The sequence below is a fragment of the Nannospalax galili genome, unplaced genomic scaffold (assembly GCF_000622305.1).
Source record: "Nannospalax galili isolate Female #2095 unplaced genomic scaffold, S.galili_v1.0 scaffold8, whole genome shotgun sequence".
Taxonomy (NCBI): domain Eukaryota; kingdom Metazoa; phylum Chordata; class Mammalia; order Rodentia; family Spalacidae; genus Nannospalax; species Nannospalax galili.
This window is the reverse complement of record NW_008358318.1, coordinates 1,915,122-1,937,194: the sequence shown is the minus strand read 5'-3', so window position 1 is coordinate 1,937,194 and position 22,073 is coordinate 1,915,122. Positions and strand designations below refer to the sequence as shown.

Here is a 22,073-nt window from a genome sequence, read left to right as displayed (position 1 = left end):
AATTTTCTACTAGAGAGTATATAAAAGTCTGTAGGGGGACTGGAGGAATGGCTCAGCAGTTAAGAGCACTGGCTGCTCTTACTGAGGACCCAGGTTCAGTTCTCAGCACCTACATAGTGGCTAATAACTGTCTGTAACTCCACTTCCGGGGCTCTGATGCCCTCTCTTGACCTCTGCAGGCATAGCATGATACATGCACACTTAAATACTTGCAGACACAAAAAAAAATTAAAAATTAAAAAGTCTATAGCAAAAATATACTGTATCTTTCAGAAAAGGCTTGCTTCTAATGTCTAACTGAGCATTCAGTATGCTTTTGTTGAGTATTAAGCTCATTTGGGGGGAGATGAAAAGAGATAAATTATTTAATTTTTTCCTCATGTCCTTAAGAAGTTTAGAATGAAATTTATAGATATTCCAAAATAATAATGCCTTTGCTTGTATAGTGGGGATATAGGATGATAGTTCCTCTCTATTTTGTTCTTAGCCCTCCCCCTCCCCCGCAAAAAAGCCAGGACGAGAAACTACTAACTCAGATATTGGGTATTTCTCAGTGGTAGAATACGCATGAGGCCATGGTGCAATCTAGTACCAGGAAAACAGAAACAGATATGGTGGCACACAGCACCTGCTGAGACAGGAGGATCATTAGTTGGAGGCCAGCCTGGAGCTGGGGAGGGAGCTTAGTGATAAGTGCTTGCCTGGCATGTGCAAGGACCTAGGTTTGATCCCTAGCATTGGGGGAAAAACGTCAGGGGGAAGGCAGGACTACATGGAGAAGTCCTCAAATAAGACAATCTCAAAATAAGACAATCCTCCAAAAGACTCTTTTAAAAAATAGTTATTTTTATTTTTATGTGTGTACGTGTATTGCCTGCATGTGCAATGCCCGCAGAGGCCGTCGGATCCCCTGGAACTGGAGTTACGGACAGTTGTTAGCTGCCATATGGGTGCTGGGATTCAAACCCCAGTCTTCTTCAAGAACAACCAGTGTTCTTAACTGCTGAGCCATCTCTCCAGCCCAAGACTAACTCTTATACATAAAGAAGATGATACTTTTAGAGTAAAATGATTCTTTACCATCTAACTGACAGTGAGTCTCTCCTTCCCCTCACTTTAAAAATTTTAGGTGCAGAATTTCATGTGTCACTTCTTTCAATTGCACAACTATTTGACTTTGCCAAAGATCTACAGAAAGAAATTTATGATGAGTAAGTAAAACAATGGAAAGGTAAATATATGCATGTTTCTGGTCTTGTGATAAGGATTTGAGGTTGGTTACAACTTTAGGACAAATTGAACAGTATTTCATGTAGAGAGAATATGCTCTTGCATTAGTTGCCTGGCTACTGGCTTCCTTTCAGAAGAGAATGCATTTTATAAACACATACTAAAGCTTATATCAAAATCTACATCCTGCTTTCTTGCATGTCTTGTCCACAAGATGAGAGTGGTATTCATAACTCTTTACAGATGAGTATTTTTTTTTTTTTTGAAATTTAAAGAAAACATTTATTGAAGATCTGAAAAACAACTCCTACAAGATTTACTTTTCCATAAAACTGTAGCTACACAATGCATTGCGTCTATCGTGTTAAAACGTGCATTAGACACAAATACAAAAACCATGAAACAAGCCACCATTCTTCAACAATTGAGCAAAGATAAAATGCCTAAAGAACAACATGGATGACTTGCAAAGGATGGGCTCTTTAAGCACCATTTAAAAAAAAAAAAGAGCACAAATGGATGAGTGTTCAGTTATATACACTGAATTGAACCTTTGGCACTAGGAATCAGAGCATTTTGTCATATAGCATTAACACATATTATAAAAGTGCGTAGTGTCAAAGGAACAGAACCACCAGCATTCAAAAGCAGCTTTGTCAACTAGGCAATAAACGCTCTACGGCATGTCTCTGTTGTCCATCACTGAGTACACTGGTAGAAATTTTGAAATGAAGAAAAAGAAAAGAGAAAAAAAGAGAAAAGGAGCAGTGACTCCTTTTATTTTCTCTGTTTAAAATCAAACAGAAAACAAACAGCAATTCTGTTACACTAACATCTTCAAAGTACATTGTTTGTACAAGAGAAGGACTAAGAACCAAACTGTGTTTACTGATCCAAACACAAGCAGTGAGAGCAAATGCTCACACAGCTTTCCGATGGTACTCAGGAGGCGCCACTTCGTAATCGCTGGCGCTAAACAAAGTTGCAGAATTCTTTGCCAGGTATTTGAGGAAATCATGAAGATAATTCAGTAATAAAGCAAGGCTTTTCTCATCCAGAGGTGTATAGGCCAACATCGCTCCAATTCGTACAAATAATCTCAGTAAATGTGGTGCTCCATACACCTGGGACATGGGTGCATCAGGATGATCTGCAAGAATTTCAGCATACTGTGGTCTCTCAAATTTGTAGAGTAGCTGAGTGCCCAACATTACATTGAAGTACTCCTTTATCCCTGCCACAACTTCATTAACAGCATACTCCTTGATTTCTTATAATTTGCATAATCCTCCAGAATGGAATCCACATTCTTCTTGGCAGGAAGATAAAACAGCTGTTTCTGTCTGGTGATCAAGTCCCAGTTATCAACAAGCCATGGTTTCAGCTCTTCAGGAATCTTTACTTTAACTTCAACTCTGTTCATAAATGTTTCTTCATTTTCAACAGTAGGGTCTACCCGGGCTCTTTTCTTCCGAGGAGGCTGAGGGGTCTCACTGGTACTGCCACCATCTCCATTTCCAGGTGTTTTTTGCTTATTCTTTTTTGTTTTCACTTCAACATTTTTCTGCTGCAGACCAGATGTCTTCTTTCCTGGAGCAGCCCCTCTCATCTTGCCCTCTGCATACTGTTCCTGATTGGCCTTTTGAAGTTCTCGCTGTTTCTGCAGATTGGTGTCCACATATTTGAGTACTCTGCTTTCTGGAACCCATTCATCCCAATTTTTATTCCAGCCACTGTAATGAATAAAGTATTTCACTTGTTTGTCCTTTATGGCAACCTTTACGCACTTTGCTTCATAAAGAAGAGGCCCATGAAAGCACAGCACTCGTCCTGATTGGCCTTTTGAAGTTCTCGCTGTTTCTGCAGATTGGTGTCCACATATTTGAGTACTCTGCTTTCTGGAACCCATTCATCCCAATTTTTATTCCAGCCACTGTAATGAATAAAGTATTTCACTTGTTTGTCCTTTATGGCAACCTTTACGCACTTTGCTTCATAAAGAAGAGGCCCATGAAAGCACAGCACTCGCTCACCCTCTTGGAATTTAGGCTTGGGGTCTTGCTTGGGCGCCATTTATAAATGATTCGCCGCCTCCTCCTTCTCCCACCACCCCCGACTACCGCCCCCTACTCTCTACCCCACCCAACTTCCAGATGAGTATTTTTATTCTTTACTCTCTGATTCTGTTATTTAAGAATTATTTGTGCTTACCTTGTGGGGAGTTACGTTGTTAGGTTCCATGTGTTTCTTTCACAGGAGACAAACTAGAATGTACATCATCAGTTTGTCCTTTGGATAGTATCAGAGTTTTGGTTGTGTTTTTCTCTGCCTCTGTTATAGGAATTCAAGAGCCCATGTTCTCCACGACTCATGGAGGCTTCTGTGATCACAGATAACTACTGATGCCGTTGATTAATTTATACATTAAGTTAAGATATTCTGGAAAGCCTATTGGGAAATGGCTCTTATGGTACTGCAATTGTAAAGGTTGTACTGTCTACCTTTTTAGACCATAGGAACTCTTATTATTTAGGAATTAGTCTCTTATCATGGGACAGGTGCCAATAAGCTACAATTTTCAGCCTTCAGGCTCTGTACACTGATGACCCTTTCACTTGGGATTATGTGGCCCGGCAAGAATTAAAGATGGAGTCCCAACCAGGCGAAGAACAGCCTCTAACAAAACAAGCAAGGGCAGTGGAGGTAGGCCGAAGGGAGGAAAGGTGCTGTGCAGTCTACGAAGAGGCATTGAAGACTCTGCCTACAGGTGAGCTTTTTGAACCATCTTGTGGTGTAGGAGTAATAATACATTAATGTAACCCTGACATTCTCATTGTCAGCACTTAAATTGTTATGAGAAGTTCCTGTTCAGGGGACGGGGTATATAGCTTAGTGGTAGAGCACTTAATCCAGGAAGCACACAAGGCCCTGAGCCCAATCCTCAGCACTGGAGGAGGAAAAAAGGGAAGAGAATTCTCTGTATGGTATAATTTACAGTGTCCTTGCCTGGTTTTCTTTTTGTTTTTAAAGTTTATTTTATTTTTATTTTATGTATATCAGTGTTTTGCCTGCATGGATGTAGGTGTAGCTGTGTATACAATGCCTGTGGAGGCCAGGCGAAGGTGTTGGATCCCTTGGAACTAGAGTTTACATACAGTCGTTAGCTGCCATCTAGGTGCTGGGAATGGAACATTTCCAAGAGCAGCCAGTGCTCTTAACTCCTGGGCTATCTCTCTAGCCCCTCTTTTTGTTTGTCTTTTTTTTTTTTGGGTCTTTCTTTTTGAGATAGGGTCTCCCTGTAGCCCCAGCTGTCCTGGAACTCACTATGTAGACCAGGCTGGCCTTGAACTCACAGAGATCCGCCTGCCTCTGCCTCCTGAGTGCTGGGATTAAAGGCATGCACCACCACGCCCGTCTTGTTTTGTCTTTTTTTTTTTAATCTTGAGACAAGGTCTCTGCAGCCCTGGCTGACCTGGAACTTGCTGCATAAACCAGGCTGACCCCGAGTTCACAGCCCTGCCTCTGCCTTTGCCTCCTGAGTGCTGAGATTAAAAGTGTGCACCACTGTGCCCAGCCCTCTTTCTTAAAATTTTTTTTTTAATTAATTTGTGTATACGCATATGTGTGCATGTGTATGTGTGCCATGGTGTGCATGCAATGGTCAGAGGACAGGGTATGAGAATTGGTTCTCTTCTTCCACCATGTGGGACCCAGGGATTCAAGTGAGGTTGTCAGGTTTGGTAACCCAATGATTTTGTCACTGTACCTCAAACTTTTTTTTGAGAAAGGTCCAAGGCTAGCCTTGAATCTGATGTGTAGCCCAGGGTTCAAACTCCAGCACTACAGAAACATCAATTGGTAGCCCAAGTTTGTAATCTCAGTAATTGGGAGGTAGAAGCAGGAGGGTCAGAAGTTGAAGGCTGTCCTTGGCTAGATAGTGAGTTTGAGGTCACACTGGGATACATGAAACTGTCTCAAAAAACCAACAGGCAAAAACAAAACAAAAAACCTCCACAAAAAGCCAAGAGATTATAATTCAGAAGATTAAGTATAATTTTGTAAGCATCTGTCATTAGAAATTTAATTTTTATTTTGTAATATTAGAGAAGAAAAAGGAAAGGAGACAGTAAACTTAGACATAGACTCAAAAAACCTTCTGTCCTGCACACTTGCTTTTCCCCAGTGTCTGGTATGTTTGATTTACTGTAGTGGAAATAATTTTTTTTTTTTTTTTTTTTTTTGTCTTTTTGACTCCTGTAGCCCCAGCTGGCCTGGAACTCACTATGTAGACTAGACTGGCCTGGAACTCACAGAGATCCACCTGCCTCTCCAGAGGAGTTTCCCTTTGAAGAAAAGATGTATAATGTTAGTTGAACCAAGAGAACTAGCGATCTAATTGAGGTCATCTGACTTTTCCAGAGGCCATGTGGAAATGCTACATCAACTTCTGCTTAGAAAGATTTTCTAAGAAGACCAGTAGTGTGCCCCTCAGAGGGAAGGTAAGGACCTAGGTTGCATGGTAACAGTGACTGGCTAGAAAGTGCCTGTCTTCTGAAATTCTTTTGGGTTCTGGACCAGCTTCCAGAATTTCATGCTTAATCATTTACTTTTTACTGGTGGATGACCTGTCATTCTGAAAGTCTAGTCTGGTTTGCCCTTTCCTGCACTTGGAGTAGGAGGGACTTTCTGATGATTGGACTGTGCCAGGTGCTGGTGCTTAGTTCATCTCATGCAGGAACAACTCAGTCCCATTCTGAATTCTCAGATGCAATATACTGCTTTTGCTCAGATCAGTGGATGAGTCCCACTGTGATCTTATGAATGAACTGAGAGATCTTTCTGATTTCAGAGGCTGGAAAGAACCATGCTTGCATTCCGGAAGGCACATGAACTGAAGTTCCTTTCTGAAGTTCAGTACAAGCAGTGGGTAAGGCCATGAAAGCACATTCACTGCCAGCTTCCTCTCTGTTCTGGTTTATTGTTGTTCCAGTGCCATATATTTTATTTTATTTTTATTTTATGTGTATGCGTGTATTGCCTGCATGTATATAAGTGTACCTGAGTCGTGCAGTGCTTGAGGAGGACAGAAGAGGGTGTTGAATCCCCTGAAACTGGAGTTATGGCCTTGAACTCACAGAAGTCCACCTTGCCTCTGCCTCACAAGTGCTGAGACTAAGGGCATGCGCTACCACACCTGGCCTTTAAAAAAAATATTAAAAAAAAATTTTCTTGTGTATATATGAGTGTATTTCCTGCCTGTATGTAAATGTATGTACCTGTGTCATGCAGTGTCCACAGAGGTCAGAAGAGGGCATCAGATTCCCTTGGAACTGGAGTTATGGATGGTTGTTCGCTGCCATATGGGTGCTGTGTATCAAACCCAGGTCCCCTGCAAAAGCAGCCACTGCTCTTAACCACTGAGCCATTTCCAACCCCAGCTTACTCAATTTTAAAGTAGTGATAGTAGACCTTGTTTTTATTTTACAAAGCCGTTTAAAGTATTTCATGAGTTACTGAGTAGATTAATCTATTTACATACATTTATTGGGCAAAACCAAAAGTCTGGGTGTGTGCATGTCGGTGTATGTAAGTGCGTGCCAGAGGTCAACCTTGGGTGTCATTCATTAGGTGCTATCCACTTTTTTTTTTTTTTAATTTTATTTATTATTTCTATTTTATTGCCTGTGTACTAGTGTCAGTGCAGTGCCTGCAGAGGTCAGAAGAGGGTGGAGGTGTTAGCTGCCATGTGGGTGCTGGAAATCAAACTTGAGTCCTCTGCAAGAGCAGTCAGTGTTCTTTAACTGCTGAGCCATCTTTCCTGCCCCGACTTTGTTTTTTTTTTTTTGGTCTTTTTGAGACAGTGTCTCCTTGTAGCTCCAGTTGTCCTGGAACTCACTATGTAGACCAGGCTGGCCTTGAACTCACAGCAATCTGCCTGCCTCTGCCTCCTGAGTGCTGGGATTAAAGGCATGCGCCACTACGCCCGGCATCCCGACTTTGTTTTTTAAGACCAAGTCTCTCATTTGAGCTTGATGCTCACTAATTAGGCTAGGCTGACTGCCCACTGAGCCTCAGGGATCTTCCTTGTCTTTACCTCCCCAGTTCTGGGATTCCAAACATGTGCCACCACTCCCAGCTTTTTATGTGGGTGCTAGGGACTGAACTAAGGATTGAGTCATCTCCTCAGTCCTGAGTATCTTATTTATATGACTTCTTTTTTTTTTTGTTCAATATTACTTTTACTTGATTGCAATTAGTGTTTTATTATTTTGTATTGTATTCTTTTTTAACATTAACACTTTCCCAATTATGTTTACATACCATATACTATATCATGTAGCCTTTTATAATATACTATGTATATATTATGTGTCTGTCTTGGAAAAAAAAATCTCAAAAATCTGAATGATTTCAGCTGCCTCTTCTTGGGTTATGGAATGCTGGCAAGTTGCTCACATCCTATAATATCAGAAACCTTTGAGTATTGCCTTGAGAGTCCTGCTCTTCTTCTAATACCTTTTTTTTTTGCCAGTCACACCTCTGGGTATTGCAAACATTGTATGTACTCAAATCTCTGACATTATATTACTGCTCTGTGTCCACTATCTCAGCAATCCATGGATCACCTTGCTTTTTTCCCTTCCTTTCTTCCCTTCCTTCCCTTCTTCCTTTCCTTCCTTCAAGACAGGGTGTCTCTGTAGCCCCAGCTGGCCTGGAGCTTGCTACATAGACCTAACTGGCCTAAATCTCATGGAGATCTACTTGCTTCTGTCTCCTGAGTGCCAGGACTAAAGGAATGCACTAGCATGCCTGGCTGATGACCTTGCTTTTAATAAGAGCCCCTCAACATGCTGCCATTAAATTTAAATGTCTAGTGATTCTATATCCACCCATCCTTTCTCCAGGTTATTCTCCACACAGTAATATTTTAAAATGAGAAATTGGGGCTGGGGAGTTGGCTCAGTTGATAAAGTTTTTGCTGTACAAGCATGAGGACCTAAGTCTAGATGAAAGCTTGGTGTGGCAACATGCACCTGTAATCCCAGTGGTGGGGAGGTGGAGACAGGTAGGTCCCTGGGGCTCATTGATGAGCCAGCTTAGCTGAATAGATAAGCTTGAGGTTCAGTGAGAGACCTTGTTTCAAAACAAAGTGGAGGGCTGGGGAGATAGTTCATTGGGTAAAGCATTTGCTGCACCAGTGTGAGGACTAGCACCCATGTAAATGTCAGATGGGCATGGTGGCCTGCCTGTAATTCCAGTGCTCTGAAGAAGGAATGTACATATTTCCTTATTGTCTACAAATTGTTTGTTTTGAGACAGGGTCTCACTGTGTCTCACTGGCTGGACTAGAACTTGCTGTGTAGACAAGGTTGATTTTGATCTCATCTCTTCCCGCCTCTCTGCCTCCTGAGTGCTGAGATTAAAGGCATGTACCACCACTGCTGGCTACAAATACTGTGTTTAATCTTTATTATATTCTGATGCATGTGGGTTCCAGCTTTAATTATTTAGGCTGTCTGCTTTCGTCTCTTCTCTGATTTAAAAATTACTATTACTATATACTGGTGTGTACACATATGTCATGGCACATGTGTGGAGATCAGAGAACAGTCTTTGAGAGTTGGTTCTCTCCTTGCTCTGAGATTCAGAGATTGAACTCAGGTTGTCAGGTTTGTGCAGCAAGCCTCCTTACCTGCTGAGCCATCTCGTCAGCCCTCTGACCTTTTGATAGTCCTATGGATAGGAGCAGGGAAAGAGGAGGAATTCCACATTGTTCCAGATTGTTCCCTTTGTGCCTATTTAGCAGCTGTGGTAAAAAGTTTGGGGCGGGGGCTGGAGAGATGGCTTGGATGGCACTGACTGCTCTTGCAGAGGACCTGGGTTTGATTCCCAGCACCCACATGGCAGCTACGAACCGTCCTTAACTCCAGTTCCAGGGGAATCTGAAGCCCTCTTCTGACCTCTGAGGCATTGCACAACACAGGTACACTCACGTACATGCAGGCAGTATACTCATACACATAAAATAATAAATAAAATATTAAAAAATACTAAAAAAGTTTGGTGGGAAAGCTGTTAAAATTATTGCCTCAAATAGTCTTTGTTTCTTTTTGTAATGTAGGTTTCAAGTAATGAGTTTTACAGTGATGCTTTTTCTTATTTAGATTGAGTTGCTGCTGTGCCATAACTTCTTTACAGAAGCTCTACAGGTGGCAGAGGCTGGGACTGAATTATTGAAGGACTCTGTGACACTGTGGCAGATGAAACTGAAGGTGCTAATTGACTCAAAGAGCCCTGACATAGCCATGCTTTTTGAAGAGGCCTTTGCACACCTGAAACCCCAGGTCTGTGAATTGGGTCTTTCATATTTCATTCTATTTTTGAGGGTCTCCTGTAGCCCAGGCTAGCTATACATAGGTAAGGATGACCTTGAACTTCTGATTCTCCTGTCTCCACCTCCTGAGTTCCTGGGTTATGTGATGCTGAGGATTGAATCTAGGACTTCGTGTGAGCTAAGCAAGCACTCTGTCAACCTAGCTATCGCTCCAGCCCTCTTTTTGGGAAAGCTTTTAAGACTTTAAAAGTGAAAGTTCATTTGTAATATGGTTGTCTGATGAGAACAAACTCTAGAGTAGTGTTTGTTATTAAATGCTAATGGTTCAAGTGTTGAGTAGAAAAACTTACTTCAGTTTAATAGCCTGTTTCTAATCCTTTCAAATTTACTGAATTGTATAAAATTTCTGGCTTTGTTTAAGTATCTTACAAGTGAGAAATACTAATAGAATATCTTACTTGCATCCACATCTAATTGTAAACCCAATTTATTTATTTACTTTTATTGGTCTTTTTGAGACAGGGTCTCCCTGTAGTCTCAGCTGGCCTGGAACCTGTTATATAAACTAGGCTGGCCTCAGAGATCCTCCTGGCTCTGCCTCTGAAGTGCTGGGATTAAAGGCATGCACCACCATGCCCAGCATAAACCCAATTTATAATCACAAAAAATTTTTGGACTTTAACGTTCTAAATCCTACTTTGCAGTAAATCTTTCATATTAATAGGGAAAATGTATTCTAGAAAGCAAAATGGGAAAAAACTATTTTATTGCTTTTTTCTGTTTGCCTTTCTCCATGGGTAAAAATCAAACAAGTCAGCCTAGACTAGTTCTTGTGTTATGCTCCCAGACCAGGAGACATGACCTGGGTACCTGTGGGCTTTCAACTGTTTACTTAACTGAAAGATGATTGATAATGATAACTACAGTCAGTATTTCCCACCAGAACTGGACTCAGTTATCAAGAGAGTGTTGCTCTGAATGACTTGGCTAGGAGTCTATGTGTTCTGGCATGTTCTTCCTGCTGGGCAGTGAGAACACTCATAATTAGTATAGACTAGAAATGAATATTTTACATACTGATTATCTTAGGAACCTGTCTTTATAGTGAGGTGTAGTCAGAGCTTGGTGCTGAGCAGTCATTTTCTAACATTTTTATTTTATTGTATTGTGAGCAGGTTTGTCTACCCTTGTGGATTTCTTGGGCAGAGTGGAGTGAAGGTGCCAAAAGCCAAGAGGACACTGAGATGATCTTTAAGGTACAGGCTTCCTGTTCTCTACCTTTTGGTTCAGGGAATGGGTGTTTCATCAGCAGATGTTCCTAAATCACTATTGAATGGGCTGGGGTGGGTCTTGGAGAATATGTTTGATATCTATAAATTCCTTTACGTGGCTTGTTTTTTCTTTTAAATGATAGAAAGCTATTTTAGCTGTTACGGGTGCCAATTCAATAACTCTGAAGGAGAAATACCTGGATTGGGCTTATCGAAGTGGTGGCTACAAAAAGGCCAGAGCTGTGTTTAAAAGGTATCGCAGACATTCATTGCTGTTTCTAGTCTTTTTGCCCATACTCAGCCCCTCATATCCACATTATATGTATTACAAATAGTATCTGAGGGAGTAATGAAGAGACTCTTAGAAAGGTCTTTCTTTTTTTCATTTTGAAAAGTAAAGAGAAAGTGATATGTCATTCATTGTTGTTGATCATTGTATCATTAATAGAACAACCTATTAGTATATATATATTTCTTTATTTTTATTTTATGTGTATGAGTGTATTACTTGCATGTATGTAAGTGCACCTGTGTCATGTAATGCCCAAAGAGGTCAGAAGAGGGCGTCGGATCCCCTGGAACTGGAGTTTGGGATACTTGTTGGCCACCATGTGGGTGCTGGAAATTGAATCCAGGTCCTCTGCAAGAGCAGCTAGTGCTCTTAACTACCAAGCCATCTTTCCAGCCTCAGTTTTTTGGGGTTTTTTAGGTCTTTTTGAGACAAGGTCTCCCTGTAATCTCAGCTGACCTGGAACTGGCTATGTACACCAGAGTGGCCTCACAGAGATTCACCTGCTTCTGCCTCCAAAGTGCCAGGATTAAAGGTGTGGGCTGCCACGCCTAGCCATAACCACTATTTTGAATACCATTTTTATTAATGAACATTAGACTGGTTTTTTTCCCTTTTCAGTAAAAATTAATCATAAACAGCGTTTATTAAAAATAGAGTTTGAGCCGGGCGTGGTGGCACACACCTTTAATCCCAGCTCTTGGGAGGCAGAGGCAGGCGGATCTCTGTGAGTTCAGGGCCAGCCTGGTCTACATAGTGAGTTCCAGGACAGCTGGGACTACAGGGAGACCCTGTCTCAAAAAGACCAAAAACAAAAAATAACAACAACAAAAAATAGAGTTTGAGGTCAGCCTGGTCTACATAGTGAGTTCCAGGCCAACCAAGGCTTTGTAGTGAGACTCTGTCTCAAAAAAAAAATAGATATATGGAGTCAGGTGTGGTACATGTCTATAATCTGAACACTTAAGAGACAAGGATATCACTTGAGCCCAGGCATTTGAGCCCAGCCAGCATAATATAGAGAAGCTCTGTCTCAAAAACAAATCAAACAAACGAACAACAACAACAAAAATATGAGTGGGAATGAGTTTAAGGATGGTGGTAGAGTAAGTCACTAGACACTGAACATGTTCACTGAGTCATGATCGTGACACCATCAGGTCCAGTTTTGCTATGACTTGAAGCCAAGTCTTTGTTAAACCACCTGTTGTAGTTCTTCATGGTTAGTTCTTGATGTTTGAGTTGTGAAAGGCTTTCTGTCATTGTGGAGGATAACGTTCTCCCTTCTCCTCCTAGTTTACATGAAAGCCGCCCATTTTCAGTTGAATTTTTCAGGAAGATGATGCAGTTTGAAAAGGAACAAGTAAGTGAAACATTTCTTGTCAGGAAAAGTTGGTTAGTGGTTACTACTCTTTGACAGCATCTTGAATTTGTTTTAAAATTGTTATTTAATTTTTAATCTTTTATTATTGTTAAAGGTGTGAGCCACCATGCCTGGCTTGGTTTTATTTATTTATTTTTATTTATTTATTTTGGTCTTTTTTGAGACTGGGTCTCCCTGTAGCCCCAGCTGACCTGGAACTCACTATGTAGAGCAGGCTGGCCTTGAATTCACAGAGATCTGCCTGCCTCTGCCTCCCCAATGCTGGGATTAAAGGCATGTGCCACCATGCCCTGCTTGGATTTAAAATTTTTAAAAAATTTTTATTATTTTTATTTTATTTTTATTTTATGTGTATGCATGTATTGCCTGCATGTAGGTAAGTGTACCCACGTCATGCAATGCCCATAGAGGTCAGAAGAGGCTGTCAGATCCCCTGGGACTGGAGTTATGGACAGTTGTTAGCTGCCATGTGGGTGCTGGGATTCGAACTCAAGTCTTCTGCAAGAACAACCAGTGTTCTTAACCACTGAGCCATCTCTCCAGCTCCTAATTTTAAATTAAAATTAAAAAAAATTTTTTTTATTTTATGTGTATGCATGTATTGCCTGCGTGTATGTAAGTGCACCTGTCTTGTGCAATGCCCCAGGATGACAGAAGAGAGGGTCAGATCTCCTGGAACTGGAGTTACAGTTGTTAGCTGCCATGTGGGTGCTGGGATTTGAACCCAGTTGGTCTGCAAGAATAGCCAGTGTTTTTAACTGTTGAGCCATCTCGCCAGCCCCCCAAATTGTAAATTTTTAAAAAATGTATTTATTTTGATTTTATGTGTATGACTATTTTAGTGTTTTGCCTGTATGTATATAAGTGCACCCCTGTCATGCAATATCTGTGGAGACCAATAGAGGGCATTACATCCAATGAAACTGGAGTTCCAGACAGTTAGCTGCCATGTAAGTGCTTGGAACCAGCCTGGGTCTCTGCAAGAGCAGCCAGTGCTCTTAACCTCTGAGCCATCTCTCCAGAAAAAGTTAAACATAACTGGTCCAGCTCCTGTCGGCCCACCCAGTCCCCCATCTCCAGCCCAGCATCTTGTTATTTTAAAATACTTGTTATATACTACAGTATAAACTCCTGTTGCCTTGGTTCAACGCTTTCATAGAACTTGTTTAAGAATGGTAATCAAGGGCTGGGCATGGTGGCACACTTCTAGCACTTGGGAGGCAGAGGTAGGCAGATCTCTGTGAGATCAAGGCCAGTCTGCTCTACATAGTGAGTTCCAGGCCAGCTGGAACTACAGGGAGACCCTATCTCAAAAAAAGGTTTAAGATGGACATAACTCATTTGTTCCAAAGCACAGACACTCATGTCTTTAGCACAGGCAGTAGAACCATCACCATTTATTTCTTCATTTAAATCCTACTTATTTGGCAAAGCTTTCAAGTGTTGCTTACAATGCAGTTAAAGGGGCTGGAGAGATGGTTCAGTGGTTAATAGCACTGGCTATTCTTGCAGAGGACCCAGGTTCGAGTCCCAGCACCCATATGGCAGCTAACAGTTGTCCATAACAACAGTTCCAGGGGATTGCATGACACAGGTGTATCTTTACATACATGCAAGTAGTACATTCATACACAAAAATACATACATAAATAAAATATTTTAAAATATAGTTTAAAGTGCCGGGCGTGGTGGTGCATGCCTTTAATCCCAGCACTCAGGAGGCAGAGGCAGGTGGATCTCTGAGTTCAAGGCCAGCCTGGTCTACGTAGTGAGTTCCAGGACAGCTGGGGCTACAGGGAGACCCTGTCTCAAAAAGACCAAAAAAATAAATAAATAAATAAATTATATATATATATATAGTTAAAGTAAATTTGTTATTTTATGAATTAGACTTCTGAGGTAAGAGCTTCTGATTATATTTGTTAGGAATCCTGTAAGATGGCAAACTTGAGAGAATATTATGAGAGGGCTTTGAGAGAGTTTGGATCTACAGATTCTGGTAAGTGAACTTCAGTTACAGACATGAGTTGGCTTATATAGTCTGTGACCTATTAGTTTGGTTAGAACACTGTTTCTTTTTGTACCATAGGCCTCTCTTAGAATAACACTTCAGTCTTTCCCTTGCCTCCTTAGCTTGTTTTGTGCATATATACTTGGACACACAATTTCACTTATAATTTAAGTTTATAAATCCTGGTATCTACTGATTCTTCTCTTAACTCTGAATCAGAAAGATTTGGTTCATTTGGGTCTCTTTTTTTTTTTTTCAATTTTACTTATTATTTTTACGTGTATGAGTGTATTGCCTGCATGTGAGTGCACCTGTGTCATGCAATGCCGCGGAGGTCAGAAGAGGGCTTCAGGGCTTTGGATTCCCCTGGAACTGGAGTTAAGGACGGTTCATAGCCGCCATGTGGGTGCTGGGAATCGAACCCGGGTCCTCTGCAAGAGCAGCACTGCTCTTAACCACTGAGCCATCTCTCCAGCCCCAAGGGTCTCTTTTTTTTTTAAATGAAGAAATAAACAGTTAAGGTTCTATTGCCCATGCTAAGGACTTTTTTCTTTTGAGTATTTGTGTTTTGGCACAAAAGAGTTATGTCCATCTTAAACCTTTTTTGTTTTTGTTTTGGAGACAGGGTCTCCCTGTCTCCTTGTAGCCATGGCTAGCTTGGCACTCACTATGTAGACCAGGTTGACCCTGACCTCACAGAGATCTACCTCTGCCTCCCAAGTGCTAGGATTAAAGGCTTGAACTACCATACCCAGCCCTGGTTTGAGTTTCTTAAAAAAAAACCCAGTCATTTGGGCCAGTGAAATGACTGTAGTTAAAGGTGCTTGATTTCAAGCCTGACACCTGAGTTTGATCCCTGGAACCTACATAGTGGAAGGAGAGAAACAACTCCCACACATTGTCCTCTAACATATACACACATAATATAAAGTAAATAAGTGTAAAGAAAATTATTTTTACTGGGCATAGGGACTCATGAATATATATGAAATAATATCAACAGCAGGATCACACCTGAGAAGCTGAGAGCCTGGTAGTTTCTTGGTCCTCAAGACTGGGTACCTCAGCAGTCAGAGTAGTCCCACAGCGGCTCTCTCCACTGGAGAGGCTAATAACCTAGTGGTTGCTCAGGCTACGGGACTGGGTGCCTCAGCAGTTCTAATTTGGTGCTATCAACCTGGAGGGTTCATGGAGAGCTGCTGGTCAATGATGGAAACCTGGTATCAGGAAAGGAATCAGCAACTACATGCTTTTTGCCATAGCTCCTTTTTATCTGGACTTTTACCAGAAGGTGCTGCCCCCATTTGGGGTGGGTCTTCCTATATTAATTAAAGCAATTATGAAAATTCCTCAATTGAGGCTCTCAGGTGATTCTAATTTGACAATTTGACATTAAAACCAACCATTGCAGTTTACCCTTTGTCTACTACACCCCCCCTCTCCCCCCAGATTATTTTAAAAACTGTAACCTTGGGGTTGGAGAGGTGGCTCAGCAGTTAAGAGCACTGGCTACTCTTGCAGAGGACTGGGGTTCAGTTCCCAGCACCCACATGGGAGCTAACAGCCATCTATAAATCCAGTTCCAGGGGATCTGACACCCTTTGTATGACATGGGTGCACTTATATACATGGAGGCAAAATACTCATACACATTAAAAAAGAAACCAAAAACCAAAAAAAACATAAACTTGCGGGGGAGGCTAGAGAGTTGGCTAGTGGTTAAGAGCAGTGGCTGAGGGGTTGGAGAGATGGCTCAGTGGTTAAGAGCACTGATTGCTCTTACCAAGGATCCAGGTTCAATTCCCAGCACCCACATGATGGCTACAAACCATCCTTAACTCCAGTTCCAGGGAAATCCGAAGCCCTCTTCTGACCTCTGAGGCATTACGTGACACGGGTGCACTCACATACATGTAGGCAATACACTCATACACATAAAATAAAAATAATAAATAAAATATATTTTTTAAAAAAGCAGTGGCTGATCTTGCAGAGAGTCTGGGTTCAGTTCCCAGCACCCACATGGTAACTAACAACTGTCCATAACTCTAGTTCCAGGATATACCTTCTTCTGACCTCCATGGGCATTGCACACATGTGGTGCTCTTACATATATGTGGGCAAAACACTCATACATAAAATCTAAATAAATAAATAAAAACCATAGTCTTCTACCCTTACCCTCCAAGTCTCATGTTTATTTCGTACTGTAAAATGTTGTGGATATTTAATCTGTTTAATAAAAATTTAATTAATTTAAAATTTAAAATCTAAAAATCAGAAGTCCTCTTTAAACCCCCAATGCTTTAAGTCTCAAATCTCTTAACTATAAGTTCCTATGACTATATAAAACAAATTACATACTTTCAACATATTATTGTACCAACTAGTCATTCTTTTTTAAAAAATATACTATTTTAATTTTATGTGTATGAGTGTATTGTCTGCATGTATGTAAGTGCACCCATATTGTACAGTGCCTGAGGAGGTCAGAAGAAGGCATCGGATCTATGGAACTGGAGTTATAAACAGTTGTTAGCTGCCATGTGGGTGCTGGGAACCAGAAAAGCAAGAGTAGTCAGTGCTCTTAACCACTGAGCCACCTCTCCAGCCCCCCAAGTAGGCATTCTTTTTTTTTTTTTTACCTCACTATGTAGACCAGGCTGGCTTTGAACTCACAGAGCTCTGCCTGCCTCTGCCTCCCAAGTGCTGGGATTAAAGGTGTGCACCACCACGCCAGGCTAAGTAGGAGTTCTTATTCCAAGAGAAAAATATTGTAAATGCACAATCACAGCAAAAGCAAAAGCAAATTCAGCAGAGAGAACACTGAATTTTGCAGCTCCAATAACCAGCATCTGGAGCTTCGGAAGTAATCTGGGCTCCCAAGACCTTGGATAGCAAAGTCTCTTGAGGAATGCTTACTTTGTTAATATCCCATAACTTAAATATAATAATACAGACTTAAAACATTCAATTGCTAACATCTCAATTGATGTTACATTACATGTTAAAGAAATAGAAGAAACACGTTTACCTAGGGTATGCACAAGCATGTTCTTAATAGGACAAAAATATGCATGTCAATTGCAATCCTTGTTTCTGTAACTGATCACATGGCCTTAGCTGATAGTTATAACTACCTCTACTACCATTCTCTACTGCCTCTATTCAAAGCAAGCACTTCAAAGGGTCCTGGTTCTTCACCTGGAGAGGTGACCCATACCTTTGTTCTTGAAGGTCTAGGCTGGTTATTATCCTATTCGGATTGGGTTGTTGTAGTTTACTGTTGACCTTAATTACAGGCTCTCCTGCATTCCTGATCTGTTGTTCTTGATTTTCATTGTGGATAAGCAGTCCAATTTCCCCCAGTAGTCTAGATCAATCACGCTTCCTAACATGGTTACTCTTCAAACCGGTTGACTCTAAGGCATCAGGGGCTCAAAGTGGTCAGAGGAAGTTTTAGCTTCCAGTTCAATGTAATGTTTCTTATGTAGAAGGATTCCTCTCATTGGAACCAAAACTTCTAGTTGTGGACCTGTGCCTGCAGAACACAAAGTTTGGGTAATGGAAGCAAAAATTTTTCTAGTGGGCAACTAGAGGTGAAAATGAGAGGCACTGTTCCCATTTCCACCCTCTGCACCCATGAATCCTGGCTCTAAGGGAAACAGTACCATATATTGGACACTGATTCAAAGCATATATAGCCTTTTGGAGCTCTCTTCCCCAGCCCTCCAATTAGCGCTTTAGCTATGTCTGTTTTTTTTTTTTTTTTTTTTTTTTTGGTCTTTTTGAGACAGGATCTCCCTGTAGCCCCAGATGTCCTGGAACTCACTATGTAGATCAGGCTGGCCTTGAACTCACAGAGGTCTGCCTGCCTCTGCCTCCGCCTCCCGAGTCCTGGGATTAAAGGCGTGTACCTTTAGTAGTCAGAGCAGCTATAGTAGGAAGAAAGGAGCAGGGAGGAGGAGTGAGTGTTACAGTAAATACAGTTATGATAGATAAGGCAGGGAAGTATGCTGTTGCAAGTGGCAAGGGTGACCGATGATGTGTGTATTTAAAAAATGTAGAGGAAAGGGGTTTGAAAGTTTTCACCAGGAAGAAATGAAGAGCCGGGTGTGATGGTGCTTGTCTTAATCTCAGCACTGGGCAGGGAGAGGCATGTAGACCTCTATGTGAGTTCAAGGCCAGCCAGTCAGGGCTACATAATTAATAATAATAATAACAATAATAAATGTAGGTTAAAAAAAAGAATGAAAGTTACAGCACAGATGTAAACATGGGATACTAATTGGCCTTTGTTGTCATTGGCTGTCATATTGCCTTCATTTTTAGGACCCACACAGCATTCTTATAGGCATATTTATGGCATGTAAAATGTGGTGCTTTATGTATGAACTCATAAACTGAACTGTAAAGCTGTTAAATTGACATTTATAAAAGTAGCTCTGCTGGTTTTCAACAGACCTTTATGAAGTGACTGAGGGCAGCATTTTATTAACCCAGATGAATTGTGTTAAGCATAGTAATAAGGTGATCATGAATTAATGGAGGTAAACTGGTTTGAAACTCAGCAAAACATTTCCGTTTGAAAAGGGCTTTTTCGGGGGCTGGAGAAATGACTCAGCAGTTAAGAGCACTTGCTGATCTTGCAGAAGACCTGAGTTCATTTCCCAGCAACCACATAATGACTCACAGCTGTCTGTAACTCTAGTTCCATAGGATCTGATGCCCTCTTCTGACCTCCACAGGCACTGCATGCATGCAGGGCACTTACATACATGGAGGCAAAAGTCATACACATAAAATACAAATTAATAAAAATTTAAAATGGTAAAAAATAATTTACAGTTTTTAGTTAGTTAATTGATGTAAGCTGCCTTGATTAATGTGAAGGTTTTCTCCTCTTTCCTGTATGTTAGTGTAAAGAAGTAAAAGATAGTATTTTATATAGGGCACTAGAGATGTAACAAGGAGTTATGTTTCTTAGAAATTTTAAATTGACAGTATTGTTTGCCTAATAAAGCCTTCTCAGCTGTCTAATTATGTTTACAGTAATCTTTTTGTTGTTCTTTTAAAGATCTTTGGATGGATTACATCAAAGAAGAATTGAACCATCCCTTTGGTAGACCTGAGAACTGTGGACAGATCTATTGGCGAGCCATGAAAATGTTGCAGGGACAATCAGCAGAGTTGTTTGTAGCTAAACATGCCTTGCATCAGGCTGGCCACTAGCGAAGAATGGGACCAACTTGGTGAAATTGTATTGTAAGCTTGGAGCAGATTTGTAAATTGCTGAGAGATGACAGGCAAAGTAGATGACTGATTTTGTAAAGATATTTTAATTTTGGGTTAATGGGTTAACCTTTAGTTCTAGAAAAGAGTCTGAAATACATGGAAACCATACAACTGAGTTTCATTTATTGTCTCAGGCCAAGCATGCACAGCTCTAATTGAGACTTGGTATGATGGAGCCAGTTAAAATGGGGCTGGAGAGTTGGCTCAGCGATTAAGAGCACTGACTGCTCTTGCAGAGGACCTGGGTTCGATTCCCAGCACCCACATGGCAGTTATGACTGTCCTTAACTCCATTTCCAGGGGAATCTGAAGCCCTCTTCTGACCTCCACGGCATTGCATGACATGGGTGCACTCACATACATTCAGGCAATACACTCATACACATAAAATAAAAATAAAATATTTTTAAAAATGGAAGAAAGTGTAGTTTTCTTTGTTCTCTCCTTATTTTAAAAGTATGTATGATGCATATTCGAAATAGAGAATAGGGTGAAGAGAAGAAAATGACAGCATCTGTGGTCCAAGTGAAGCTGAACTCTAAGTAACTGGATTTTCTTGATCAAAATTGGATTTTTTATTTTGTTTTTGTTTTTGTTTTTTAAGACAGGGTCTCCCTGTAGCCCCAGCTGGCCTGGAACTCGCTATGTAGATCAGGCTGGCCTCAAGCTCACAGATCTGCCTGCCTCTGCCTTCCAAGTGCTGGGACTACAAGCGTGTGCCACCATGCCCAGCATTTTTTTCTTTTTTTAAAACTATTTTATAGCCGGGCGTTGTGGCGCACTCCTTTTAATCCCAGCACTCAGGAGGCAGAGGCAGGGGATCTCTGAGTTCAAGGCCAGCCTGATCTACATAGTGAGTTCCAGACCAGCTGGGGCTACAGGGAGACCCTGTCTCAAAAAGACCGGAAAAAAAAGAAAATACTGCTATTTTGCCAATTTGCTCTAAGTAGTGTATGGAAGTGGCAGTACCCTGTCTCTTTGGGTATTACATTAGTTATTTCTACCGTTTTAGTACGTGAAAAGTGATGCATCATTGTTTAAACCGCTTTTTCTTACTAATTTATAAGTTTAAAAAATATATTAGGGGCTGGAGAGCTGGCTCAGCAGTTAAGAGCACTGGTTGTTCTTAAAGAAGACCTGGGTTTGAATCCCAGCACCCACATGGCAGCTAACAACTGTCCATAACTGCAGTTCCAGGGGATCAGACGGCCTCTTCTGTCCTCCGCGGGCATGGCACCACATGGGTGCACTTACCTACACGCAGGAAATACACTCATACACAGTAAAAATAATAAATAAAATATTCAATAAAATGAAATATTAAGAATATTCATCTTTTGTCTTTTATTTCTTGCAAATAAGTTTGTAACCCCCCCCTCCCACCTTTTGGTGTTCTTGAAGCCCAGGAGAATGGTACATGTCTATAATCCTAGCACTTAGGGCTAGGAGAGGGGGATTGAGAGTTCAAGACTAGCCTAAGTTACATAGCGAATTCAGGCTAGCCTGTGGACATAATGAGACCCTGTCACAAAACTCAAATTTTAAAATAAGAACATCAAAGAAATGTTACACTCCTACAAAATGCTAGGTGTTTTCCTAAATGTTATGTCATCATTAGCACCTTGCAAGGTCAGAATGATCACTCCATGTCTATAAAGCTGTAGCAGGCAAGCATTAGAATGAGGTCTAGTCTCGCAGACTCTGAGCATTTCTTTTCATTCTTTTTCTTTCTTTTCCTTTTGGTCTTTGAGACAGGGTCTCCCTATAGCCCCAGCTGGTCTGGAATTTGATATGTAGACCAGGCACAGAGATCCGCCTTCCTCTGCCTCCCGAGGGCTGCCACTATCCCCGACTGAGCATTTCTTACTCCATTAGAAGCCTTCCTTAAATGTGACAGAGTTTCGGGAACTTTCAAGTGATGGGACCAAGTATCTAGTTGGCGATATCAGATTAGAATATTCATTTCAGCCAAGTGTGATGACACCTATAATCTCAGTACTTGGGGGGGGGGCAGGAGGTTGCGGGGATCCGCACCAAGGTCCTGCCCCGGAGGGACCTGCCGCAATGAGGGTCAGGGAAAGGTGAAGTGCGCTGTCTGCCCGTTTCGCCAGCCCTCCTCCCTGAGGACAATCAGAAGCAACAGGGAGTCTTGTCAAGCAGGAACTCATTTATTGCAGGTGTCACAGAGCTTATGTAGGCAAAAAATGCAGTTTGGAAATCCCCTCGGAAACCCCCTCCCCCGAATGCACCCAATCAGC

General features: G+C 41.3%; 2 protein-coding genes across 3 annotated transcripts in view; one reads left to right on the top strand and one right to left on the bottom strand.

The window, feature by feature from the left end:
* The window catches only part of Utp6 (UTP6 small subunit processome component), a 36,341-nt gene extending 16,219 nt beyond the window's left edge, over window positions 1-20,122 (top strand). The window contains exons 10-19 of one of the 2 annotated variants that reach the window (XM_008821615.3): window positions 1,130-1,211; window positions 3,813-3,997; window positions 5,650-5,729; window positions 6,080-6,157; window positions 9,396-9,575; window positions 10,741-10,821; window positions 10,980-11,089; window positions 12,422-12,488; window positions 14,436-14,508; window positions 19,598-19,840. In XM_008821615.3, coding sequence (XP_008819837.1) covers window positions 1,130-1,211; window positions 3,813-3,997; window positions 5,650-5,729; window positions 6,080-6,157; window positions 9,396-9,575; window positions 10,741-10,821; window positions 10,980-11,089; window positions 12,422-12,488; window positions 14,436-14,508; window positions 19,598-19,752 — 1,091 coding nt within the window. In that variant the 3' untranslated portion in view covers window positions 19,753-19,840. Of the gene's footprint in view, window positions 1-1,129; window positions 1,212-3,812; window positions 3,998-5,649; window positions 5,730-6,079; window positions 6,158-9,395; window positions 9,576-10,740; window positions 10,822-10,979; window positions 11,090-12,421; window positions 12,489-14,435; window positions 14,509-19,597 lie in introns of both variants that reach the window. The other variant, XM_008821616.3, reaches the window with a different exon arrangement.
* On the bottom strand, window positions 1,481-3,362 carry LOC103724511 (mortality factor 4-like protein 1). Its single transcript, XM_008821614.3, is given in 3 exon segments — window positions 1,481-2,497; window positions 2,500-3,017; window positions 3,218-3,362. Coding segments are annotated over 3 exon segments (951 nt in total). The 5' UTR covers window positions 3,304-3,362; the 3' UTR covers window positions 1,481-2,150.
* Window positions 20,123-22,073: the final 1,951 nt, after the last annotated feature.